Genomic DNA, 25,873 nt, shown 5'->3' on the forward strand with positions numbered 1-25,873 from the left:
ATAATGATGCTCACAACTGCCTGGCAGTTGCTGTCAGCTGCCAAGATTGGTTATCTTAATCTTTTTTCTCTTATCAATATTCTCTATGCGCGGGCTCAAGTACATACATCGCAACCTGCACTTGTCAGCAACAAGTACGAAGCCAGTTCAACATCAATTGGCTTCTAACTCCGCAATGCCGGGGGAGCGCATTGTTTTTGATGGACTTTGGCGATGTTTATGCCCCTCAGTAGATATAACGACTCTCTCGAGATTAATCGAACCCCTCCGTAGCCCTCCACGACGACCGGTTCTCTCTTCCCGCAGCCACACTTCAATCACCGATAGACAGAGTCGGCGAGGATTCCGTCGCGTTGCTACTGGCGCCCTGATCAACCAACAACCTAATAACGAGTCGGTCGAAGAAGCGCACATCCAATATCTCAAACGAATAGCGAAGCGAAGCCCATGGATTCCCGGAGTTCTCTTCGGGAGAGTCGGTGCCTTTGCTACCAAGCTCGATACGATCCCAACCAAAACCATATATACCGCCCTCAGAGAGCTTTCAAACGCCACTGGCACCTATTCATCAACTATAACACTAATCGAATACCTAATAACAGAGAGGAAAGAAAGGCCAAATGTCATGCTTTATGAGAGCCTCATAAGGGCAAATGTTGATAGAAATCATGGATCCGCAGCCATTGCAGGCCAACTCCTTGAGGAAATGGAGAAGTTGCAGATCCCGATTACGCCGCAAATTTATCAGGCCCTCTTAGAAGTGAGATGATCCATTACGTAGTCAAGCATTTGTGAACTAACATTAGAACGTAGGTAACAGCCGTACATCCCGACTATGTTCTTAGAAATAAGGTACTATTCGAGATGAGAAATCGATGGCAGTCACAGACATCTGACAGCCTGATCAATATCATCATTGGCTTGTTAAGGGATAATCAGTATGAGCTTGCGCTTGAAAGATTAGAGGAAATGCATAAAGATCCAGTTACCGTCCCAACTTGGTTATATGATGTTTTCCTTTACGTATTTGGGGACCTAGGTTTTCACGATGAGACACTTTCGATCCTCAAACATCGATTCAAAGTCGCAAACATATCTCACGAGCCCCTGTCACCAAACGTATGGCAATTTCTCCTTGATGTATTCAGTAGAGACGCCTACTACGAGGGGATCAAATACATATGGGATCGTTCAGTATCCCGCGGGGATTCAACGCCTCCAGATGGCGTCATCACGAATATAGTCAACGCTGCGGCAAACCATATGGACGCCACCTTGGCCATAAGTGCAATTCAAATGCTCTCGAATCGCGGCCGGAAACTCGAGTTACATCATTACGAACCTCTCGTGGATATCCATGTCCACCAGGGAGATATCCGAAGAGCTTTCATGGCATTATGCATCATGGCTAAGGCAGGCTTACGTCCCGATCTCTCTAGCACGCGGTCTATTTTCCGCGTGCTACGCGAGTCGTCTGAGAAGACTGACAACGCTATGGGGTTACTCGATGAACTAAGGTCACAGCGCAATATTCCCATTGCCGCGTTCAACGTTGTTTTGGAGGCTACCAAATTGCACCACGGGTTCAAAACAGCTTTAGACTTATATAGGAGTGTGCGCCGTATCTGTGACGAGCGGCCAGATCTCGAAACGTATCATATTCTCTTTGCACACTGCACGATGAGAAAATCCATGAATTTCTTGTTCGCGGAGATGGAGGCTTTCTCTATTCAACCTACTCAGACCACCTACAATCATCTAATTCGAATTTCCTGCTTGCAAGATAATTACGAGCAAGCCTTCCAATTCCTTGAGAAGATGAAAACGAGCAAAACGGCGGGTATATCCAATAATTGGTGGATGGGCAAAGCTTCGGCCCTAGCACTTATTAGACGGTGTATCCAAGCAGAGGATATCAGGGCACAGGAACTTATCGAGGAATGCCGTAGGCGCGGGATTTCTATCGATGCTGAGGTGGAGGAATTACTTGAGCGTGTTCAGAAGCTTAGGGAACATAGTGAAGTAGATGCGGGCGCTGCCGCCGAGGAGACTTCACCCACGGAGCCATCGAGGAGTGTCCAGAGCCCAAAACTTGGCGCGATGGAGAGCTGGGCTTAGGGTAACTTAACAAAAATAAATTCAGATTCACGACTACTTTGACGTTGATAGCATAGCTATTTCAATGCATTGTGATAGCCCTTCCTAAACGAATCCATTTAATTTGGGAATTACCATATTCTGAAGCAATGCTTGCGCCAAGTCAGAAATATAATTCTCTCAACCTAGAATATATCGTATATACGTTCTCTTATATAGTAGGTCAAATACCTAATTGCTTTACCCTACATCCCAACTGAGGTACTTGGATAGGTATCTGCTAGCTTTTTGCTCAAGGGGAAACCGACTTCATGAAAAAGGTATTTAGGTAACATACTATAATTATAATAATTCAACGATGCTCAAGTCTTAGGTGCTTGGGCCTTTTCGATCCTTTTTACTTTTGCTCCCCGAACTCACGCTCACTGTAGAATGGCCGACGTGACCTTAATATCTCACAATTGCGATAGGCCGTTGCCCTTTTTTCATTGCCTATCACGTAGACGGAATACTTCATAGACAACAACGCAATTTCAACCCAAAATCTAGATAGTCCCTCATCACGACTTTCAAGGAGTAAGGGTTCCAATTGTGTAGTTGGTAATTATTACGATCTAGTCATATAAAATACCACATGTAAAGCGCCTGGCTGTATGGTAGGGTAGGCAGAGCCGAAGAACTAGGAAGCTTATAGATGGTAATGGTATAATACGGGAGTATTTATTTCCCTTATGCCTATAGATGGTGCAAATAGACAGGGACCATCGAGGAACATCATTATGAGTCTACCCCTATTTTCATAAAAAACGAAACCATAAAACAATAACTATGACTACCCTCTTAGACCAATGCTGCGCTTGTCCATTGGAATAGACACTGATTTGTCAGATGGTAGACGTGAGTATAATTTGATATTCAGACTTGTCGTCCTCGTTCAGGTCAATATACTTAATAAGTACTCAGATGGCCGTATTTTTTTGGTAAACAAACTACTATCTGTTATGGGTCAGGATCCTTTTCGTAATTGTTGGATTGGTTATATGTATGCTGTAGCACCTATTTATACTCGGTTAGGTAATCTATAGATATATGATCATAAGGATGAGGATGGCGTATTACTTGCATCCCTAGCTCGTCACGTATTTGCTTACTGACAATAGTGTCAAGAAGTAAGGGTGCTAGAGATGAAGATCTTGATATGGAAGGATGTAACCCCCAAACCTTGGAAGGAGTACATGTATCGAGGTACTTAAGGGACAAGGATCGGAAAACGGAAGACAAATGTTCCTGCGTATAGTACGTTTTAGGTCTTAGCTACATGAATAAAGGTAGATTGCGTACCGGGGTTTAGAATGGTTTCCCCACAAACAACATGCCATCTCACGCTAAAAAGGTCACCTTTGATTGCGACCGAACACCAACCAGTTGGATCGTTAGATTTCTGCCCCTTCCTCCCTTTTCCAATGAACACGAGCAGAAAGTCGTCACATACTGCAAGTACGTACATGCGTACCATACAATACACACGGGTAGACCGGTTTACGTACGATAGGAATACGAATCTCTTGCAGAAGTGCACTTAAGGCAATTGTGGCGTACGGGACATCTGTGATCATGGGATCTACCGGTATTTATCGATACTTTTAGTTGCTTAGGTATTCTTCTGTATTCCTTCGTATCCGTGCGGCTTTTGATCATGTCGGGTCAATTTCTACTATATATATTTTAGGTGGAGTCCAGTCCAGACGCGTCTTCCGGTACCCAGCAAATCGAAATTACAATTTCACCTATGAGATACAAAATCGGACTTTCATCTGGGAATATTAATTAATAGCTGCAGATGTGCTTCCGATCATTTATTTATTGACTTCGTGCGGAAGTGTATACGGAAGTGGGTGGAAATATTTCTCGCAAAAGAGTGAGTGCATGGAAAATGGAAAGCGAATCGAGTAAATTAAAAGACAAAAAAAAGTGATAAGGCCATACGATTAAAAAAAAAAAAAAAGTTATGATGAGGTGGCAGAAGAAGCTTGCAGAGCCGATGCAGTAGCGAAGCTCCTACCAACCTCTGCAGTTGATTAAATCCTCCGCCCAATTGAAGATTTTGACCAATCAATTAGCTCAAACTTAGTGAGAATCCCTGCCGTTAGGTCCCTGTAGTTAAGATCCCTAGCCACACACTGATACCCACGAGTGCTTGAAGTGCAGCGAGTAACCTTGTTTAAACTGGTCCGAGCGTACTAACAATAATTAGTGGGAAGTCTAACTGATTTGTGATAGTGAAAGGAAAGGGACAGAGAAGGGAGTACTCAGGGACGGGTAACAGGGGGGTGTACAGCAGTACAAATTGAGTACATGAGTACATTGAGTACACTGACCCCAAGCCCCTTTTGAAGCAAAAAAGGACAGGGTGCCAGGGGTGCCAGGGCCCCAAATTTGATTTTTTGAATGAGGAGACTAGAAACAGAGACTAGAAACAGGAGGTCGGGTCGCACACCTTCAACCTCATTTTCCCACGTAAATTCTTCCCTCCCGTTACGTTAATCTACAATCTCCTAATCTTTGGTAGAACGGCCTTTGCTTCTACCATCTCCTTCATCCTCCAATTTATCTTTTCTTCTTATTGCAAGCCGACATTCTCTAGTTCCTGAAGAGATAACCGGTACGCGCAAGAGTCGGCCTCCTCGGTTCATTTCCTCCATCTATCTACTTCTTCCACTCGCTTCATATCGAAAATCGTTTTAGAACGTCCTGCGACGTGAATCGACACGCGACTTTTAAGTCATCTTCTGGGTACGTAAGCATCAAGTATTTTCTCTCTAATACAGCTTCACATGGGAATAAGAAACCTCCCGTCTATGCACTGCTCGCATCTCGCGTCTCGTGCTTCTAGCTTCCCTCCCCTTTCCTCTGCAGCAACTAGTTTTTTTCTGTTGCACGTCGTTGCGACAGCTTGCGGCTCTCCTTTTTTATTCTCCTTCGGGATACTACACCTCCCTACTATATGAAAAGCAAAAGAACAACAGCTTTGGACGATAAGACTAATCTTTCCTCATCTCTAGACTAGATTTCGCGCTTTCCTTCGCTCGCATCTCTTAAGTCCTAACATCTATTGACATATTCACTATGGGTAAGCACTTTCTACCACTGGATGATGCAGTCGCCCGTTTCATCGAGGAGAGCATATTGCAAGAGTCGCCGTAATTATGGGAAGCAACATTGGTCTGGCCTGGCGTTCATATCTCCCTACTTGGTCAGACATTTCGCTGGATCGATCACTTCTCTTCTCCCATCTCATCAACATCAATCCGCTCGCCTATCAACCTCCTTAACCGTTGTTTTTTGGGTTGATCTATCACTTCTTGGTTCTCGACCTCTATTTGGTTCTTTGGAATACTCGGTCATCGTTAGGAACAACTGTCCTCAATCAAAAACCAGAAAAAAAAAAACGGAAAACAATAAAGCAACAACTGTTACACAATGCCGGCTTTTCTCAACCCACATGGCAAGGCCCGGGCTCGCAGCGTACAACTGGACAACAACCATTTCATGGACAACTTCTGTTTGCCTCAAAGAGAGTCGTCAACACCTCCAGCTCTCGCTGTTCGGCCAAGTAGCCTCGTGGACCAAGAAAACCAGCCTCCCTCCGTTCGTCATTTCCGTAGCATGCTAGTTGTTGATGCTCCATCTCTTGGCCCCCACAAGCCAATGTCATACGATGAGCTCTACTTCAACGCGCCGCTTACTGGTATATACGTTTGGCTATGCTCTTGCAATTTGCTCTTCTACACGGGGTCTGGGATTGATGATCTATGCTGACGTTTAATTAGCTGCAAACGGTTCGATAGCATCGCCTGCGCCGACCGAGGGCAAGCAATCTTCACCCCAACCGTCGTCTCCGCCGAGTTCTGACCTTAAACCAACAGCGCCGGTTACTTCTTCGGGTCCTATCGTCAACGACAGCAGGAACATCGTTCGAAGGAAGCTGACAGGATATGTCGGTTTTGCCAACCTGCCAAACCAGTGGCACCGTAAGAGCGTCCGAAAGGGCTTCAACTTCAATGTCATGGTAGTTGGTACGTTTTAGAGGCTTGTGTCTATCTATACGGATGCTAATTGTGGTTTCCAGGTGAATCTGGACTTGGTAAATCTACGCTTGTCAACACTCTGTTCAACACCTCCCTATACCCGCCCAAGGACCGAAAGGGCCCTAGTCTTGACATAATACCCAAGACTGTCTCTATCCAATCCATCAGTGCAGATATTGAGGAGGCTGGCGTTCGTCTACGCCTAACTGTCGTTGACACTCCCGGTTTCGGTGACTTTGTGAACAATGACGAATCATGGAGACCCATCGTCGACAACATTGAGCAGCGTTACGATGCTTACCTAGATGCCGAGAACAAGGTGAACCGCATGAACATCGTTGATAACCGTATCCACGCCTGTGTTTTCTTCATTCAACCCACTGGTCACTCCCTAAAGCCTTTGGACATCGAGGTTATGCGTCGTCTACACACCAAGGTCAACTTGATCCCTGTTATTGCTAAGTCGGATACCCTCACCGATGACGAGATCACCGGATTCAAGTCTAGAGTAAGTTCAACGGACTACTTGTGTTATTGTATCTTAACTAATTCCGCTATAGATTCTCGCGGATATCAAGCACCACGGCATTCAGATCTTCGAAGGACCCCGATATGAATTGGATGATGAGGAGACGATTGCGGAGAACAACGAGATTATGTCTAAGGTTCCATTCGCCGTTGTCGGTGCCAATAATGAGGTTACCAACGCCGATGGACGCAAGGTCCGCGGCCGTCGATACCCATGGGGTGTTATCGAGGTAGACAACGAGGAGCACTGCGACTTCGTGAAGCTGCGCCAGATGCTTATCAGGACGCACATGGAGGAACTCAAGGAGCACACCAACAACTCACTCTACGAGAACTACCGAACAGACAAGCTTACCGCCATGGGTGTTGCTCAGGATCCAAGCGTCTTCAAAGAGGTTAACCCTGCCGTCAAGCAAGAAGAGGAGCGTGCTCTACACGAGCAGAAGCTCGCCAAGATGGAGGCCGAAATGAAGATGGTATTCCAGCAGAAGGTGGCCGAAAAGGAGAGCAAGTTGAAGCAGAGCGAAGAAGAGTTGTATGCTCGTCACAGAGAGATGAAGGAGCAATTGGAGCGGCAACGGTTAGAGCTGGAAGAAAAGAAGGCCAGAGTCGAAAGCGGACGGCCGATAGAGAAAGAAGGCAAGCGAAAGGGTTTCTCCTTACGAAATTAACCTTCGACGCCTTCTCATCTACGATCCACGCCCGAGCCTTCATGATGCCTATACAGTACCGGCCTGCCGTGTCCTTTCACTTCTTCTCTGTCTATTCAAACTGTCTTTTTTTAATTACCAATCACCTAATGCGCCTCATCGAATAATTGTTCACCAGAACCATTATTTGATGAGAATATCCTGGCCGTGGTTTTGTGGTACCCCAAAAAAACTACTCGATAACTACCATGCAAACGACAAAAAGGTGGCTTCCGGGAGGCGGGATTTCCTGTTGTCTGGGATTGCTTTTCCGGCGTTCTTGAACATTTTCGGTGAGATATAGTTGGTTCTGGATTTTGACGAACTGTATCCTATTCCCTCAAACATTGCACACTAAGGCCGCCTTAAAAAAAAGAAGGGGCAGGTATAGCATATGGCGAATAGGCACAAGAGGCATTATCTATTATATCCCTTGTCAATCGGTTAGAACCCGCCTCCTAAGACGAAACAGCTCTCCGGACAACTTGAGTCTCGTCGCCATCGTCGGAGTGTCTGTCATACACATTCATTTCCCTTCACGATCATATGTGCTTTTTATTTTCAGCTGTTACGACAAAATACCCGGAATTGACGGAAAGTCGATAGGCGGCTCGGTGTGTTCGTGGAGGATACGGAGGAGAACGTCAGAAAAAAAAAGAAATGCTCCCGCAAAATTAGAAATCTGTATTTTAGGAGTAATCCTTTCTGACTCGCAAGGATGGGTATTTTCCACACCAGTCTCGCCGGCTAGTGCCATCCAAACGAGGAAGGGAAAACTAATCCCCTCGACGCCCACACACATCTGGCCACGAACTTTGGCTTGCTCTTGGTTTTTCCTTTTACGTCAAACCCACAGTCCTGTGTTTTCCTTGTGTTTTTAGCCTCGATGTGTTTTTTCAGCTTAGGTCGTCTGAATCAAAAAGGATGATGTTTTTTCTTAGGAATTGAGTTAGCTGTTTATGGTGTAGAAATGATGTGTGCCTTTTGTTGCTGTGATATGTTAATACAATTGTGAGTTGTCTTATTTGGCTTGTCCCTAGTGATAGTTATTCGTAGTGGTGTAATACTCGGTTGGTGGGAGCTTTACGTTGGCATCTAGAAGTTTACCTGCTTAACTTGTATTGCTATTGAAGGATTCGTGTCTTTTCTCGCCTGGTCCTTAATTATTCATCGAAATATTCTGTTAAAAATAATTGAGTTAATTCATCCAGTTTTTTTGTAGTATTGGATTTTTCGGTCCTGTTGATAGGCCTATACACGCTGTGCCGATCGGACATTAAATATTGAGCTCACATTACTCTCATGCTAGGTTGACTTAATTGCTCACGTAAACTTTTGATTGTGATGGTATACATCATTATTGTACATGTTGTCTCTATATACCTGCTGTATATACACAGAGAAGGGTCTTTGCCCTTATGCCTTCTCGCCACCCCGGAGTAGTCTTGTAAGCTAAACTGGGTATAGTGCTAGATTGTAGGCTTTTCTATAACCCAAAGCGCTCCCGCCTTGCTCGGTAGATGGCTTTTCATTACCTGATCGTGACCGTATATCCTCTCCCTCCATACGAGAACCCAGACGTAGCAGAAACCACCATCCGTAGTGATTAGTTTACCTCCGTCTTAGATACCAGTTGAAAGCCAGTTGACTAACAGGCGAAGCGAAGGGCGTGGGCACCTCAGCATAGCCAACCCTAGCAACGGGATGGCGCAGGTAGACGGCAGAGCAGATATTCTGGTTGACCTCCAGGTACTTGGGTATGAAGGCGAAAGGCCCCATGTATGGACGGGGTTGCCAGGGCGTTCTATACGGCTTGCTAGGATCGTAAGGGTTCTCCTGCTCGGTACGTAGGACCTGGGCCATATTTTCGGATATTTGCTTAAGCTGGCTATCGGTGAGAATCGAGAGGGCATCCTCTGATGACATTTCTTGCCGTTCGGCTGTGGTCGTAGACTCTCTAGTGAGTTGAAGCTCGGAGAAGAGGTTCGTCAATTCATCAGTGATCTGTTGAGGATCCGCGCTATCACGGCCGGCGCGCGAGAGGAGGGGTTTCATTTGCTTGACGATTTTCCGTATTTCCTGCTTCTGTGACCCGCTAAGCTGTTCGTTCTCTAGGGTAGATTTGGCTTTTGCTATGAGCTCCTTGATTTTTTGCTTTGTCAATGTCATATCTTGCTTGACAGGCTCCGGCGCGTCTGTTGTGTCTGGATCTTGCTCGGCTGCCTCTGCTTCCTCGGGTTGAGCTTCGGCATCTTCTTCTTCGGCGGCTTTTGTTGCGCCCGCCTCTACGACTTCCTTCCCTTCCGCTTTGGCCTTCGCGCGCTTTTTATTCGGTTTTATTTTGTTGGGGTCGATTTTGGGGGCGCCGGTTGCGTGTAGAACTCGTTCGGGCTCGACTGAGAACATGTCGCCGGGGTTTAGACGGTAGGCGGGGTATGGCATCTATAACACAACGAGAGCGTTGATTAGCAAGATGCCTCTCCATGCTGTGGGTTTTCGAGGTTGGGAAGGTGTAAGAAGGATGGTACTTACAACTTTGCCATTGACCTTCACAGCGCCGTGGACACAGAACTGCCTGGCCTGCCTTGTACTACTTGCAAACATAGCTCTGAAAACCGCAATATCTAACCTCCTCTCCATAGGTGCGAACGTCATCTGCATGTAAGGCGTCAAGGTACGCTCCTTTACCCTCCGATTATCCCAATTCGGTTTCGTATCCTTCCCGGATCCTCTACCGGAGGCTAGCTCGGAACCGTCGTACTTGGCCATATATTTGGTGTCCATATCAGTGACACCCAGCAAGCGTCGACTGAACATGCGCACCCATTTGCGCTCGACGACGTGCTCGCCGTGGTAACCTCGTAATAAACCCTTGGCCCTCCATTTTTGCTGGAAGAAAGTTATGGGGGCGACATCGACCCTGGGGTCCCTAAGCCGAGCGATGTTATAGAGGTTGTATTTATTCCAGCTTTGCCGGAGTTTCTATATAAATTCGAACGGATAGAAATTAGAGACAATTGAATTCTTCTTTTCTAGTAGCAATTGAATCGGATTGGTGCGAACTTACCGGTCTTCTTAGACCGTGAAATCTCCTCGGCTTCATCTTGGCTGTTGTTCCGAGATTTATGTATGAACAACAGCTATGGATGGGCTTATGTTGTCGACACCCTTGAACTTTTACTTGCACCGCACCGGCCAAAAATTTCTAGATAAACGATCACGTGCTCATTATCAAAGTCCGCGGGAGCGCAATTGATTTTATTATGGGTCTGTATCTTCTTTATCGATAAGACTGGCCCATCTTTCTCAGCCGGTCGGGTCGGCGTAATTCTTGGCGACGTTTCTCTCTTGAACATCTATTTCTATGTACGATTCAACTTACACATTCCAATTATGAAGGCATTCCCAATATGTACTATTATGATATACAGTCATCGTCATATGAATTATGAAAAGACTTCGTAATATTACCGGTACTTCCTCTACTCCGTTGATACTTATACACCGCAATTATAAAATACTAGGATCCCATCCTCCGGCTCGCTTACTGACTAGATGCCGTGATCAAGAATTCCGTGATGATCGATTATGAGGTCCATCAACCTCAAAACTTAGGTATCCGCTTCGGCTTCGATCGGACTTGGCGGTATTTATGTGAGGCTTGAAACCCGCTCAACAAGCCGAATACTATCACGACGTCAGCCCATCATCGTACCTAGCATTGAGCTTCTGACATGGCACATGGTGATCGTTATATTACGCCCCCGGACACGGAATTCAGGTGTAACATTATGGTGATATGACATCCTATCAAACACCTAGTTATGATATAGAATAAGTACTGCTTATTCATAATATTAGTCGGTAGTGTATAACGTTTCGAATTGCCTCCATTCATGCAGCAAGCGAGAAGATATTTTGATAAAGCATTCCGAAAGCATTCAAAACCCACTTCATCACATGAAGTATCTGTGGACATCGGTATTGCGGCGGTCTACAAGGTAATCATAATCCTACGGCTTACAGATTTCGGATAGGTTGGTAAGCCAAAGTTGTCAGAACAAACGTCTTACGTCAATATAATCACCAATTGCAGTGTCATAACGGAGCATGAGGTTGATCACCGATCCTCAATGATCGCCCTTCACAAGTCTATAAACCACAATGTACCCCCGGATATATCAATTTAGTCATTGGGTTCGAAAGATGGAATTATTCCGGTTCGTTTAGTCCGTATACACATGCCGGTATTACTAGCTTTTATCTCCGTTACCGTCCGTCACTGTCCGGCCGATCCTCCTAGACGGAAATTTCTTCACCGACTACGAACACACCCACAACGCTCATGTAAGTTAACCGCACTTCGGGAATTATCTGTGAGTAATGTTACAATGCAGCCGTCTTCGGTACCGACTGCCGGACAAGTTGACTAACTTAGGCGAATATCTACTCTAAACTACCAGTTCATAGGTCGCTTATATCCGGATGCCTTATCCGACAAGGGTTACGTAAACGAGGTTAGAATGCCGTTAACCCCCTATGATTGGACAATGGAACATCATCCCCATCTATCATGTCCTTACCCACGTCGGGATCCCCCTCCAATCTGGCTGTCTACGGCAAGGTTGCGTTTGTTGGGCAATCGGGATATGCTCTTCCAGTTTGTAGTCTATACAAGTGTATAACTCGTAATAGGCCCGTTTATACCGTCATGTCCCATGCCCGTCATGTTCCCCACTGTGCGGTCTCGCAGCTCACCCAGCCCGAAGATGCGAGGTTACGTCGTATATGAAGAACCTTTAGGTCTATTCGGTCGAGTTTTCATTCGCTGATTACTCCGCTCTTTGCTCCCTCCGTTCGCTATTTAGTGTGAACTTCCCGTTTAGATTCTCTTCAGTTGAGCGTCACCTAACTTTACCTACACTAAAGCCCCTTGAGACTACAAAAAGAACATCAGTTAGGAGCAACGCTATTTTGGATATTTCCCTGTATACCTTTAGGTGGAAAAGAGAGTGGGAATGAAGGGTTCCGGCATAGAAAAGGAGGCCGGAGCCGAAGATGGCGTGTCTGATACCGAATCAATCACGGCGACGGCCGAAGCCCGACCAACAGGCGACAATGGATTAGAGAAATCAGAGACTCGCGAGGACAAATTAGACCATAATAGTAATAGCAACAGCAATACCGAGACCGCCAGCACATATTCGTGCCGCGAAAACCTCCAAGTTCCGTCTCAGGTTCCTTCGCGAGTTATCTCGCGGACTGTATCCGAAGTACGAGATGGCATTGAATCACAACGAGATCCCGACTTAGAACAAGGCCAAGAAAATGAGAAGAACGCAGCAGCGGCGGCTACAAACCCGGATCCAGGTGATCCAGGTCTCGTGACATGGAGCGGGCCCGACGACCCAGAGAACCCCAAGAACTGGACAATATCGAAGAAATGGGGTGCCGTCTTCATCGTTTCTATGTTCACCTTCGTCTCCCCCGTCTCGTCGTCCATGGTGGCACCTGGCTTGACGGCTATAGGTAGAGATTTTAACATCTCCGAAGCTTGTAAGCCAAGACCCCCCTTTTCGCTTGGCAAAATCGAATGTAGCAACTGATTTCTTCTACACAGTTGAACAAAACATTATACTGTCCGCATTCGTGTTAGCTTATGCGTTAGGACCTTTATGCTGGGGTCCCCTCTCCGAGCTTTACGGGCGTGTCCCGGTGCTCCAACTCTCTAACCTAGGCTTTCTCGCATTCACTCTGGGCTGCGGATTTGCACAAAACAAGGGCCAAATGATTGCCTTCCGATTCCTCTCAGGACTAGGCGGATCTGCGGCTTTAGCCATTGGCGGAGGCGTTCTTGGTGACCTTTTTATAGCCGAGCATCGCGGGCGTGCCATGTCCATGTATTCACTTGCCCCACTTCTGGGTCCTGCCGGTATGTAAAACGTCCATTTTTCATATTTCGAATCATATATTATCATACATAAAGGACCTATCGAATACAAATCAAAAAGAAATAGTTATAAAGTTATAAGTATCTATTTTAGTTACTCTCACGTCGAGATTCGGACCACAATCGTGATATCAAAAATACCCTGCTTTACTTTTGAGCTAATGAGAAGTATCTAGTCGGACCTATCGCCGGTGCTTTCATCACCGAGAACACAACATGGCGGTGGGCGTTCTGGGCAACGTGCATAGCCGACGGCATCGTGCAATGCGCAGGCCTGTATTTCCTACGAGAAACCTACGCCCCAGTTCTCCTCGACCGCAAACGCCGATTACTAGTAGCGGAAACCGGAAATCCCGATTTGAGAACACCATACGATGACCTAGGCCGCAAAGACGCCAGCATAATCCAAACCCTCGGCACAGCAATGACACGTCCATTTAAACTCCTCGCCACGCAAATAATCGTACAATGTATAGCTGTATACGCGATGTACCTCTACGGCCTCATGTACCTCATGCTAGCATCCTTCCCCACGCTCTTCACAACCCCCAAACCCGATGGTTATGGTATGAGCGTCGGAATCGGGGGGTTGAACTACATAAGTCTAGGCCTAGGATTTTTCCTCGGCGCACAAATCTGCGCTCCGCTCCAAGACCGCATCTACGTATCCCTAAAACGGCGCTACGGAATAGGTAAGCCCGAATTCCGCGTCCCTATGATGGTCCCAGGCGCCGTTCTTGTGCCCGTGGGGCTAGTTATCTACGGTTGGACAGCCGAGTACAAAACTCATTGGATAGGCCCCAATATCGGCGCCATGATATTCGCTTCCGGTGCTATTATCGGGTTTCAGTGTCTTCAGGGCTTTTTGGTGGATTCGTATCAACGATACGCTGCGAGTGCTGTTGGTGCGAATACTGTACTACGTTCGCTCGCTGGTTTCGGATTCCCGCTTTTCGCGCCGTATATGTATGATCGATTGGGTTATGGTTGGGGAAATACGCTTATGGCGCTTTTGGGTGTGGTTATAGGTTGGCCTGGCCCGATATTGCTATGGAAGTACGGTGAGATATTGAGGAAGAGGAGTCCGTTCGCTGCGGGAGCATAATTGGATTGAGGGATGGAAAAAAAAAAGGCGGCTACTGAGGTAAATCCAGGGAAGGGTAGAAACACGATGGATCATGGCCTGAGTTACTAACATTTAGATGAAGCATTATGAATAGCGTCATGTTTTTTTGGCATCTAGACGGGTATCGCACACGGAGTTATCATCATATAGAAGACAATGAACTCATATTTTACAATCATAAAATTTCATTTTATGGCAAATCTATCTGGCGCTATTTGTAGTGGCAGCAAATACCTAAGTCCGAAGCAAACGCCAATGCCAATTCCGTTTCCACAACGGAAACCAAGTGCTGCCAAAGCTGGTTCTTAGGAATCCCTGAATTTAGCAGGCAATTACCTAAACCTGCGTTATCCTACACCTTCGTGCAAAGTACCCTCATGCGTACTCTAAGACCCATTCGGATCTTTAGCAAGATAGCAGTAGCTACCTAGGTAAGCAAATCTATACCCGCTTTTATCTGAGGCAAAAGCATCTCGACGCAGTAGTAACGGGAATCCACGAAGAATCGGTAGGAAACAAGTTTATGTGTAAGGGGTATGGTATGATTGAGGCAAATAATAAGCTGCTTCAAATTGCTCACGCAGCGTTGGCGGCAGCCTCCTTAGTGTCGACCTTCTTTGTAGGAGGAGCATCGGTGGTACCATCGTCGTCTCTAGCGCGCTTTCCGTTTGCCTGCGCCTCGGAATTGCGCTTGGCCTCTTCCTTCATATCCTTAATGCTTTCTTTGCTTGCGTGAATCTTAGGTCTTCCATTGTCTCGAGCGGTGCGCTGCTGTTCATCGGCACGACCGTTACCGTTCTGGCCACGATCGTTACCTCGGCCACGGCCACCTCGACCTCGTCCTCGTCCACGGTGATCGCGACGGCCACGACGATCATCAAACCCATTACGATGATCCTCCTGGCGGCGCTTCTTCCAATCGTTCACATCAGTGTTGCGGTGATTACCTCGCGATTGATGAGAACCTCGACCGCCGCGCTGGCCGCGTTGTGAATGTCCGTGACCCTTCCCCTTACGGGCTTCTTCTTTCGCCTGTTGGATTACATATTCTGTCTTCGGAATGATTGACATCTCATACTCGCCTAACCATAGAGGCTTGGGATCTAAAGCTAGAAAGGCATCCGCTGTCTCTTTGTCGATCCACTCAACAAAGACGGAACCCTTGAAAACCTTCTCCGAATCCTCGGATCGTCGTAGACGGACTGTGTTGAATTCTCCATACTTAGAGAGAAAGTCTTCGACGTCGAATTGAGTGGATTTCTTCTCCTCTCCAAAGCCCTTGATGTAGGTGCTGCGCTCATGAATCTTCTTCTCTCGATCCGGGTCTTCTTGAAAAGCCCCCTTTCGACGGACCGTTTCTTCGCCTTCGGAACCTTCTACAACAAGGACCTCGCTATCCTTAAGCGCATTGACAACGGCCGAGTAAGGCTTGAATCGACGCATACGCGAGAAGCTGCAAATCAAAGAGATGGGTACCGGCTTGTTCTCAGAGCCTCCAGTCTTCTCCCAGAGGAACTTGTCTTGGGGTAGGTTGCTGTCGCTAAAGTAGAATTGAACCTAGGACACCAATGTTAGTTACCATTACGCCAGAGTAATTCATCGTGCCAAGGAATATCTTACCTGACGGCGGATGAGCTTAGCGTCGTCCGAGTCGGGGAGGATGGAAGGGTCCGATTTCTCTCGCGTGGGGCAACCATTTCTGTTAACCTTTAACATGGGCTTGGCCGAAGTAGTCGACGGTTGTGTCTCCTGCTTGGTCTCGACCTTGTCTTCTTGAGCCTCAGTTACATCAGGAGTCTTGTCTTCCTTGGCAGCATCTTCAGTATTACCACTTGTATCCTTAGCGTCCGCAGCCTTGTCGTCGGCGATTTCTTGATTATCTACATTCATAGCATCAGGGGCGGTCGCAGATTCGTTGTTGTTTGCGTCGGGGTTCTCGACCGGAGCCGTGACACCCTCGGCGGGCTTGGTTTCTTGGTCGCTCATAATGGCAAACGGGCGGAGGGAGAATTTTTGACAAGTGGTTGATTTAGTACGGTTTGTAAGGACGGAGATTCAGACAAAGACTAGACAATAGAAGTATGTGTCCTTGCGTAATGCAGGTCTCGTATTTATATGGTGAATGCGAAAATGTAGAGAGGAAGGACTTGAAAGGGTGAGTAATTGATTTGTATATTTATTGTTGGTTTTGTATTGTCGCGGGGCAGAAGAAATCGCGGCGGGGAGTCACACGCGAATAAGCTTCTGAGCGACAATGCGACAAGATGGATTAAAGTTGAAAACCCTTGTCAAATGGTATGTTTTGTGCCTGTAAATAAGGTTCAATTGAATTGGGTAGAAGAGAAGGGGTATTGTTTGAGTTTTACCAAGTTCGCTTGGTGGGAAAGTTGTAAGAGAGAGAAGGGAAGAATTCTCTTGAGATGCGGAATGAAGAAGCTTTGGCTACCTTGCTAGGTCGTACAGAGAGTTTGCGATGGAGAGGAAGCTCCAAAAAGCAAGGGTCCACTGAATTTTTCTTGGGTGGGGCACGAGTTGATCGAAAATTTGTGTTTTAGCTGCCAAATGCCCCGCCATCCGCATTGACTTTACACCTTAAGTGCCTGTATTTGAGTCACAGGACTAAATCTAATTGGTCCAAGATCGCCAGTACAGGCCATTTTCAGCCTGGAAAGCATGTACCTATCAATTGAGCTAGCTTCTTATCTTTATCTCCGAAACGGGTAACTTTCCTCCCCGCACCAATCCTACCCTCGAACCTTCACCTGTTCATCACCTGCTTCCGAAACCATTACTAAAGGAAGCAAAATATTCGAGCTCTTAGGTTTGTTTGTTGCTATAGGGATATAAACTATTCGATTATATTAAATTCAATAGTTCGTTATACTAACATTTACTTCGTAACTCATATTTGCTAAATTACTCATTACGCTTTGGGGCCTTAGAAAGTGAGTCAAATTGCCTGTTCCCACGATCAAATTGTTTCTCATTACTTCGCTAAGTTGGAAGTTTGGGGGCACAAGGCGTTGTGTGTGACACCTTGTATATGGGCGCAAAGAATTAAGCGTCAACAAGTCCGAGTGCTTCACGGCGGGACTTCGAGTTGGGGTCATAGTATGGCTTCTCACCAATCGAGACAACTCGGTTACCTTGTCGCTTTCCGGAGTAGTCACTATTCCGAGGTTAGCTTCTTCCTACTAAAATCTGTACATCTAGGAGTGTTTGGCTTACTTTGTAGCCGTGTGGAATACGGAGCGGCTAGATGGCATTTGTCAGCACAATTATATTGAGTCATAAATACGGATGACTTACTTGTCCCAGATCGCGAGATCATTCTTGTTCCATCTGAATCGAACCTGGAGGTCGTGGTTCTCAACGATAAGTTGAAGGACTACGGCATTGTTAGCCTCGCTAGACAAAGAAACGTAATGGTGTCAGGCGACGTACAGTAGTCCTTGAGAATTTCGCTCTCCCTCTCGGTAACTCCGTTGATCCAGCCAGCCTCGACTTGGCCAGCGGCACCGAAAAGACTCTTCCATCCCGTTACAGGGTTGGTACGGATAAGAGGGCTAAAAATTTAATTAGCATCCTTAAACTATTGATTAAGGACTTCCGCTGCTTACTGTTCCGCCCTGAAGTCAAGGCCATTGTTCTCGGGGGAACCACGGTCTGTGTTGATGAGCTCCTCGCCAAAGTCATTCTGGACCTTGACAAAGCCCGGTTGGTTGTGAGTAGCAGTCAGGCTCTCTGCTAGCTTCTGGATGGGCGGAGATAGACGGTCGTACGCCTCGTAGCCAGAGGCCCACAATGTGTCACCACCGGCATCCTCGGGGAGCTGGATAATCTTGAGAATGGCGTAATCCGAAGGGATGTGCTCGAACGTGATGCTGACTTATACGTTAGTAACCTAAATTTTGGCTGTCGTGCGAATGTTGGCACTTACTCTGCGTGCCATCCCTGGCTGGCGATCTTCTTCGAGAACGCGTTGAAGCGGTCCTTATAAAACTTGCGGTTCTGTTCGGAAGAGATGATGGATACTTCATCATCGAGGCGGCCATTCTCATCTACGGGAATTCCGCGCTTGCTATTTGAGAGAGCATGGCGGTGGAGCTTGGAGGATTCCGGCTTGCCAGTGAGTTGACCAAGTCTGTCACCTAGGATCTTCTGATCATCGATGTTGATGTCCTGGTTGCGGAAGAATACCACTCCTCGCTGTGACACTATCAAATGTTAGGCCACCAATCGAAGCCTCATAGTTAAAGGTAGTATCTTACCTAGGACGGCCAAGTCACGGATCTTGGTGTCATCGTGTAAGATCTCGCTTAGCTGGAGTTTGGGAAATTCCCGACCGATAACCTTGGTGACATCAAATTGTTCGTATGAGTCAAGGCTTCCGGAGTACTTCAAAGGTCCATCGAGTCTGTTGCTAGTTGCGGTTCTAATGGGAACAGCACCGACAGATTTCTTGCTGATCTGCTCAACTGGTACATCCGATTGCACATCAACATCTGCTGCGGGAGGAGCCATGATGATGAATGAATTGCGAAAGATGGTATTAAGTGTTCAATTAATATTGTGATATTGTGAGCGGTACTATTTTTCCAAGTTAAATATTGAGATATCTCGACCTTCTACGTCGTTTTATACATATCAAATTCACAACTAGACTCCACTCCATGCCAAGTACTCTAGCTATCTCAACAATCCAGAAGAATCACGTCAATGCATTTGCTATCTTACCATTGCTATCTTTGACGAATCGTCAAGATGCAATGATGCCATCTCCAAATGAGATCAGATACCCCGCGAATAACGTCAAGCTGAATAGTGAGCTGTTGAGGGGGTCTTAGCTAGCTCTCGACGAATGAAATTTGTAAATTCCTATAACTTGGGACGCTATACGTTCTACAACTCCCAATGCTCCTGTTTAGTGACGTGGGATGTATGCATTTGGATCTGTTTTGTAAATTAACCGGTAGCGTACCTGATGAGCTTCATAGTGAAATGGTGCAAGCAGTCTAGTGTCGAATACAGCTCTAGTATACCATTCGCGAGACGCCATAGATTAATTTTGCACGTGTCATATCGATTTGTAACGACAGCTATACGTTAATATAATAGGATCTTTACTTGGAATAGGGCGATGCATATACTTGGGTTGACTTGTGTAACCAGGGTGGTTCTAGATGCTACTCAGCACCCCTATACGAAATCGTTGCTCGAGCTATAACCAGTTTGATCAAGTTTATCACATGGCACTACGCGTTTACGACGCGCCAGAGGACACAATTGGACTCCTATATCGGATAAACTCAAGTGTCGCTATATCACGTTCGTCTTCATACGCAATGACACAATGTCATAGCATCACGAGATCTATGAAGTCTATAAACTACCTAACCCCACAATGTATGTACCAAGCTAGGGATAGGACCAACGATACTAAGCGAGGGAATCATACTTCGGTTATAGGATACGATAGAAGCACCTCGTATTCCCAACCATTGACCTATCCCGCCTACTTGATCAACGGCAATATGGTTTCCGCCGTCTTCGCCAACAATCCATGGTAATAGTTCTCCCTGAGAACACCACTAGCATGGTCCTTCAAAAACTGCAAAGTCCCCGCGTCCACATCCCACGGCTCTTCCTCAAGCTGCTTCGAGCCGAAGGCGCCGCGCGAGGTCCGATCAACCGGCGGCATAGACTCATGCGCTAAGCCTCCTTTGTATCCGACTTCGCGCAGTGTCTTGATGAACTTGGGCCAATCTATAGTCCCGTCACCACAGGCAAGACGGTTGTTATCTCCGAGATGCACGTCAAAGATCTTATCGCCGCATCTCCGTATGGCGGCGAAGAGGTCCGGCTCTTCGATGTTGAGGTGAAAGGGGTCAAATGCAACGCCGACATTTGGCAGATTCACCTCCTCGATGACCTGTAGCGCCTGGGAAGTGTTCATAACCAAGTATGTCTCGAAACGGTTGAGCGGTTCTACCGCGACACGGATCCCCTTTTCCGCGGCGTACAGAGCGACTTCTCGCACACCTTGGACGACCCAAGTCCATTCCTCTTGGGAGCTCGCGCTTGGCTGTAGCTTGCCGACGGTTCCAGGGACGAGTGTTATAATCTCTCCCCCTAGTCCCGCAGATAGGTCGACGACTTTCTTCATATAATTAATTGTGTCTTCCCGCTCGGCCTTATCGGCCGCCGCTAGATTTCGGGAGCCGTACATTATAGTGACGGCACCCCAGCAAGCTATGTTGTATTTCTTCAAGAGAGCCTTCGTCTCATCGATGGCGTATCGATCTGGCTCACCGGCGATCTCAATTGAAGTGTAGCCGAGTGAGGCTGCCCTCCTGAGGGTTACCTCAAGGGGTTCCGGTCGCATCCACGTATGTGTTGACAGATGCATATTGGAGGTTTTATATCCTTATGAGTTGAGTTCAATAAAGGGGTTATTTCTGGAGTAATTGCGCTGAACTACAGTGAACCCGGAATGTCCAGGCAGACATCGGCCGATACCCCCTCCTTATATATATGCGTCACCAAGACACTGCGGGTCTTCTGATCCATCTTGAAGCATTTCGATATCTTATTTAGCAAACTTCCTACAAATACTGAGGGGTCCGCAAAATCCCCTCGCATTACTTCTTTTAGGACAATGGTAGATTGGTAATCTCCTATTTATATAGGGGCTCAGCACGGCGTTACAATCGCACGCACGATCTCCGGACTTACCGGATTGGGCAGGTCCGCACACCGCTGAACTGTGGACTTTTGTCACTGAGAAACTCAACCTACTATTTACCAAACAAGAAAAGCATGAAGAGAATCAGGTTCCTAGGGGACCACGGAAATGGGAATGGGGCGAAACGTAGTCAAGTGCGGCGAGCTTGTGATGCTTGCAGGAAAGGAAAACGCAAGTGTCGCCATGTTCCCGAAGGAACCTCGGTGCAATCGGAGGAGGATATGGTTAACGAAACAATGATTGCGGAGGTCCTACTCGATGACCGCAACCCTCCAGAACCTGAGACTTACCAACTACCAGACCTACCGAACTTCAAGGGGACATATGGGGAAAACCAACAATCCTCCCTCGTATCATCGCCAAGACCGGTACTCCCTTTCACTGGCCCTTCGTCAGCACGCTCTCTTCTCCTATCTGCTTATGTCGCCCCTAATACAGTGGGACCTAGCCCTGTAGAAATGGACGGGGCATACAATCTCCCGCACTCTCGTCTCTTACGCCCTTCCTTCCAGGACATGAGAGCACCTGCCTCTGAGCGTCGACCCGGAGTAAGACCTGGTTACCTTCCTATGGTAGTGCGAGCAGTGCTACCGTATCTAGAGATCGAATGCCTCCAAGTCCTTCCTCCTCAGCCTGACCTTGATGCCCTAATACAGATTTTCAAAGAGGAAGTCCACCCTATTCTGCCTATAGTGGACTTCAGCACACGGGCGCTTACGGAACCCGCAAATCGAGAAAACCCGGCGAGCATCGTTCTGAGGCAGGCTATATGCTTAGCTGCTTGCAAAAATGACTCGGCTAGACAGCATCTCCATCTTCCCGATTGCGAAGAAGCACCGACTCCCTCGTATACGCCGCGATTATTTGCTGATAGACTCTTCGGCGTTCTGAAGATCGCCCAAGACATCGGTCTCGTCGATGATAGGCTGGAACTGATCCAAGTCCTCGCGCTGATGACCTTCCATTCCTATGGCATTGATGGCGATGACGAAGTTGCTCGATTATGCGGTCAATCCGTACACTACGCCTTCTCCGTCGGCCTGCATTACCCTTCGCGACCAGAAGATCCTATTCCAGAAATACGGCGTGTCGAACTACTTTGCTCCCTTTTTGCCCTCGACAAGATCGTCGCCGTAATAACCGGCCGACCGGCAATGATTCGAAGTAACGAGATTTGCCTGCCAGCCCACAATGACGATGTACTAAAGAGTATTTCTCCCGGTCTCGCATTGCTATATCGACTTTGTCAGATGCTAGACCGCGTCCTAGACCTTTATCGAGCCCGGGCACCCGATGAATTAGCAAGAGAAGATTGTATCTGGGAAGCGTCATGGCCCGAATTTGACGACCTAGCCAGGGAATGTAACATCCAAGTCCTTCAACCGTCACTACAAGCTTGCCTAGAACTTTTCTACCACACCATAGGCATTATATCCTACCGACCACCCCAAGCTCCAATCGGCGAAGAGCGCACTTCCGAAACCACACCCCTCCCGACGATACAGAGTGCCAAAATCAGGAATAAGTACTGCGCTCAAAAGATATTGCTTCTCCTTAGCATGGGAACGTCCAAATTCCCTTTCGTCCCATACGCAGCGTCACTCTCCTTAACGGTAACTCTTCGAAATATGCAACAAACCACATTGGAGAGTACGAGGATGATGGCTAAGAAGGACGTGGAAACGAATATCAATCTCCTCGAGGGATTGATTGACATGTATTGGCATGCGGAATCGGCGGCCACGATTGCTCGCCAGATATTCCAGACACTTCCATAATATCGAATATCCGATTTGAAGCTTTTATCAGTGCTTACTAAGGTTGCAAGATGGGATTATCGTTAAATATAGGGCAATTCCGCTAAATCCTATGTCATAACTGTATCTCATGTACGCCATCGTAGAGTCATCCAATGAACGCATGCCATGCTTTGTGGAGATTCTGGGCGCGTCGTCCTGCATGTTTAGGAGTGTAATAGCTCACCAAGTTGCCATTTCACGATATTGTACTCCTTCATTAAATAATTCAATTAACATTACCTGAAGTTCGAATTAATGTGGCTCTTGAATACAGAGACGCTCTCGCTCGAGGCATTTGGCGAAGCAGAAGTGCGGGAGCGCCCATACGCGATACTTTCTCATACGTGGGGAACTGAAGAGGTCCTTTTCCACGAGCTGCAAGGAGGCCGAGCCGCTGTAGAGCACAGGGCAGGATGGACAAAAACGACCAGTTTTTGCGCCACGGCACTCGAGTGCGGATTTGCGTATGCGTGGATGGATACATGCTGCATCGATAAACGGAATAGCGCCGACTTATCTGAAGCGATTAATTCTATGAATAAATATTATTATGACGCCGCGGTTTGCTTCATACATCTCGAAGATGTACAAGTCGTCGCACAATCAATGGGCACGTTGGCAACACGGGAACAATTAATCGCTGGGGTGTGCGCTTCACGTTGGCTAACGCGGGGTTGGACACTGCAGGAATTAGTAACACCATGCCAACGACGCTTCTTCGCTGCTGATTGGTCTGAAATCGATGGAGGAGTTGACTTGCTCGACGCCATTGCCAAGTCGACAGAGATTAGTAGGGCATTGCTTGAGGATAGGGACCAGGTCTTTGGTTTCTGCGTCGGGGAGCGAATAAAATGGATAGCCAAACGGCAGACAACACGGGAAGAAGACATGGCGTATAGCCTTATGGGTCTTTGCAAAGTCAATATGCCGGTTTTATATGGTGAAGGAGCAGCGAACGCATTTGGGAGATTACAGCGCGAGATCATGCAGTCGTCCTTCGATATGTCCATTTTTGCGTGGCGTGGAGATTATGAAAGTAGTGGTCTCTTGGCTCAGTCTCCCGCTGATTTTGCGACTGTCCCGCCGTTGCGGCTCTGGGCACCGTGGAGCCTTGCACCATTCTCAATGACCAACGTCGGACTCTCGATTCGAGTGAACATTACCGACGAGGAACAGATACGCGTCCAAGGGAATTTCAAGGAACCTCCGGATGATGGGCGACTCCTTGCGGCATTGCAGTGTGATGTGCAGACGCCAACGGGTCAATGGCAAATTCCCCTGATTCATCTGGAACCGGTGGAAAGTGCTACCTTTTTTGTTAATGGTAAAATTCGTAGGGCCTATCGTAGGATTCAATGTGCGGAATGGATCACGATTCCTTCTCAGCAACTTTCTGGCTGTCCTTATAAAGATGTCTTGGTCCTCCAGAATGAGCAGTATGAGCTAGTCCGGCGGGCCACGGAACAACACATGTCACGGTGGAAGAAGAGAGGGGGATAAAAAAGAAGGGACTCAACCAGGCGTAGATGCATTGATACATGGCTCCCTTGGTGTTTGTCGTTTATTAGTACATACATGTGTTGTTCTAAAGTTTCGAAGTATCGTGTTGATTATATTAACTCCCTAAATACTATAGAAGTGGGTAATTAACTCTAAGAATTAAAGTTCTAGCCAGAGACTAAAGTTTGGCTTTTATCTCGGTTAGTCATCGGTACCTTCCCGCACGATAGATAACATCGGTTAGGTTATGCCGATGGTTACACACATAGTAATACGATCATGTCGTCGGCGGCGTCTTACACTAGATCGGTCAAATTTGAGTTTGCATAAACGTGGCTGTGTGTATTAACCCTCGCGTAATTTGTATTCGACCGGTGTGAAGTTTTAAAGGAGAAACCACTAAGGAACATAAAAACTGCCAGGCTTACGTACTTGCCTAAGGCGGTAATGCAGGCTGCCATTTTGGGACAAGTGCTGGCGCGTCCACGAATATCGTTCTAGAACCGCTAGAGCTTGCAAGTCCGAAGGTTCAATCTCCAGAACACGAGGCAAATTGAACTTGGCGCGCGCTCGTCTCTTGTCAATGGGGCTCGGTCGCTTTGTCAACAAATCTTATAAATCAAAAAGTACGACAGTAATCGAACGTCAATGTACTATTAGGATATACCAATACTGATTCAAAATTGTAAGTTGGTAGGAATTATGTTTTTCTTAGGACAAGACTCAGTAAAAGTATTAAGGAAATTGGATCTTAGCATGACGTGAGCAGCATTCCATAAGTGGTTATAAATAAAAGGCTGTACCTGCTTCTGCATGCAGGTAATTATTCCCTCCGTCCCTAGGTAGCTTTACGTACCTAGGTGCCTAGTTTCGTTAAGCTAAGCCTACTTAGGTATGCAGCTAATAGAGATATTCGACGATGAGCAGGTTTAATATTGTATCGCAGTTAATACTTGTAGAGAAACAATTGACTTTGTGCCCAGTATTAATGGCATTGGGGATAAGTCAAGTCACGGTTGCCGGATGTACGGCTTGGGAATGATGCAACGTGTGTTGCACTTGCATAGGTACAAGGGGAAAATGAGACGGGAATCTGCATTTATAGATGTAATTGACCCGTACACACCCGCCGTGTTAAATATGAAGGTATAATACAGTAAAGTACGAAACATGTACTTACTACATGTAAGTAATACATTACACAGTTGTACATATGTACAGGGTGCAGGCAATAGCAGCTGACAATGCGTAATGTATGGACGGTCTAGCTGGGATTGGTTTAGTGCCTCGCAACCAATCGCTTCCATTATGCCGATACGCCGTTCCTTGTTGCTTTTTCCTTACTGGTCTT

General features: G+C 46.9%; 9 protein-coding genes across 9 annotated transcripts; 5 read left to right on the forward strand and 4 right to left on the reverse strand.

Moving 5' to 3' along the window:
* Positions 1-106: 106 nt before the first annotated feature.
* F4822DRAFT_416959 (uncharacterized protein) lies at positions 107-2,343 on the forward strand. The gene is made up of 2 exons (XM_051459393.1): positions 107-760; positions 814-2,343. Exons 1-2 carry the CDS (start codon positions 176-178, stop codon positions 2,116-2,118), a joined length of 1,890 nt encoding a protein of 629 aa, XP_051310769.1. The 5' UTR covers positions 107-175; the 3' UTR covers positions 2,119-2,343.
* Positions 2,344-5,321: 2,978 nt separating this feature from the next.
* On the forward strand, positions 5,322-7,677 carry F4822DRAFT_379881 (Septin-domain-containing protein). Its single transcript, XM_051456386.1, has 4 exons — positions 5,322-5,845; positions 5,928-6,173; positions 6,227-6,693; positions 6,746-7,677. The coding sequence occupies exons 1-4, from the start codon at positions 5,578-5,580 to the stop codon at positions 7,382-7,384; spliced, it is 1,620 nt and encodes a 539-aa protein (XP_051310770.1). The 5' UTR covers positions 5,322-5,577; the 3' UTR covers positions 7,385-7,677.
* Positions 7,678-8,721: 1,044 nt separating this feature from the next.
* On the reverse strand, positions 8,722-10,590 carry F4822DRAFT_416966 (alpha-L RNA-binding motif-containing protein). Its single transcript, XM_051459394.1, has 3 exons — positions 10,470-10,590; positions 9,935-10,384; positions 8,722-9,844 (listed from the first exon to the last, which is right to left on the reverse strand). The coding sequence occupies exons 1-3, from the start codon at positions 10,503-10,505 to the stop codon at positions 9,014-9,016; spliced, it is 1,317 nt and encodes a 438-aa protein (XP_051310771.1). The 5' UTR covers positions 10,506-10,590; the 3' UTR covers positions 8,722-9,013.
* Positions 10,591-12,254: 1,664 nt separating this feature from the next.
* On the forward strand, positions 12,255-14,756 carry F4822DRAFT_379924 (MFS general substrate transporter). Its single transcript, XM_051456387.1, has 3 exons — positions 12,255-12,958; positions 13,023-13,334; positions 13,529-14,756. Exons 1-3 carry the CDS (start codon positions 12,421-12,423, stop codon positions 14,455-14,457), a joined length of 1,779 nt encoding a protein of 592 aa, XP_051310772.1. The 5' UTR covers positions 12,255-12,420; the 3' UTR covers positions 14,458-14,756.
* Positions 14,644-16,935, reverse strand: F4822DRAFT_416970 (uncharacterized protein). Its single transcript, XM_051459395.1, has 2 exons — positions 16,099-16,935; positions 14,644-16,035 (listed from the first exon to the last, which is right to left on the reverse strand). The coding sequence occupies exons 1-2, from the start codon at positions 16,462-16,464 to the stop codon at positions 15,055-15,057; spliced, it is 1,347 nt and encodes a 448-aa protein (XP_051310773.1). The 5' UTR covers positions 16,465-16,935; the 3' UTR covers positions 14,644-15,054.
* A 570-nt stretch (positions 16,936-17,505) lies between these two features.
* Positions 17,506-19,353, reverse strand: F4822DRAFT_380003 (taurine catabolism dioxygenase). Its single transcript, XM_051456388.1, has 7 exons — positions 18,750-19,353; positions 18,419-18,695; positions 18,099-18,362; positions 17,923-18,044; positions 17,788-17,866; positions 17,707-17,733; positions 17,506-17,647 (listed from the first exon to the last, which is right to left on the reverse strand). Exons 1-7 carry the CDS (start codon positions 19,000-19,002, stop codon positions 17,536-17,538), a joined length of 1,134 nt encoding a protein of 377 aa, XP_051310774.1. The 5' UTR covers positions 19,003-19,353; the 3' UTR covers positions 17,506-17,535.
* A 452-nt stretch (positions 19,354-19,805) lies between these two features.
* On the reverse strand, positions 19,806-21,092 carry F4822DRAFT_380027 (xylose isomerase-like protein). The gene has a single exon (XM_051456389.1). The coding sequence runs from the start codon at positions 20,885-20,887 to the stop codon at positions 19,994-19,996; it is 894 nt and encodes a 297-aa protein (XP_051310775.1). The 5' UTR covers positions 20,888-21,092; the 3' UTR covers positions 19,806-19,993.
* On the forward strand, positions 21,093-23,139 carry F4822DRAFT_380028 (uncharacterized protein). Its single transcript, XM_051456390.1, has one exon. The coding sequence runs from the start codon at positions 21,298-21,300 to the stop codon at positions 22,999-23,001; it is 1,704 nt and encodes a 567-aa protein (XP_051310776.1). The 5' UTR covers positions 21,093-21,297; the 3' UTR covers positions 23,002-23,139.
* On the forward strand, positions 23,140-24,982 carry F4822DRAFT_380029 (HET-domain-containing protein). Its single transcript, XM_051456391.1, has one exon. The coding sequence runs from the start codon at positions 23,278-23,280 to the stop codon at positions 24,520-24,522; it is 1,245 nt and encodes a 414-aa protein (XP_051310777.1). The 5' UTR covers positions 23,140-23,277; the 3' UTR covers positions 24,523-24,982.
* The last annotated feature ends 891 nt before the right edge of the window (positions 24,983-25,873 follow it).

This window comes from Hypoxylon trugodes, assembly GCF_022578975.1.
Source record: "Hypoxylon trugodes strain CBS 135444 unplaced genomic scaffold F4822scaffold_9, whole genome shotgun sequence".
Lineage (NCBI taxonomy): Eukaryota > Fungi > Ascomycota > Sordariomycetes > Xylariales > Hypoxylaceae > Hypoxylon > Hypoxylon trugodes.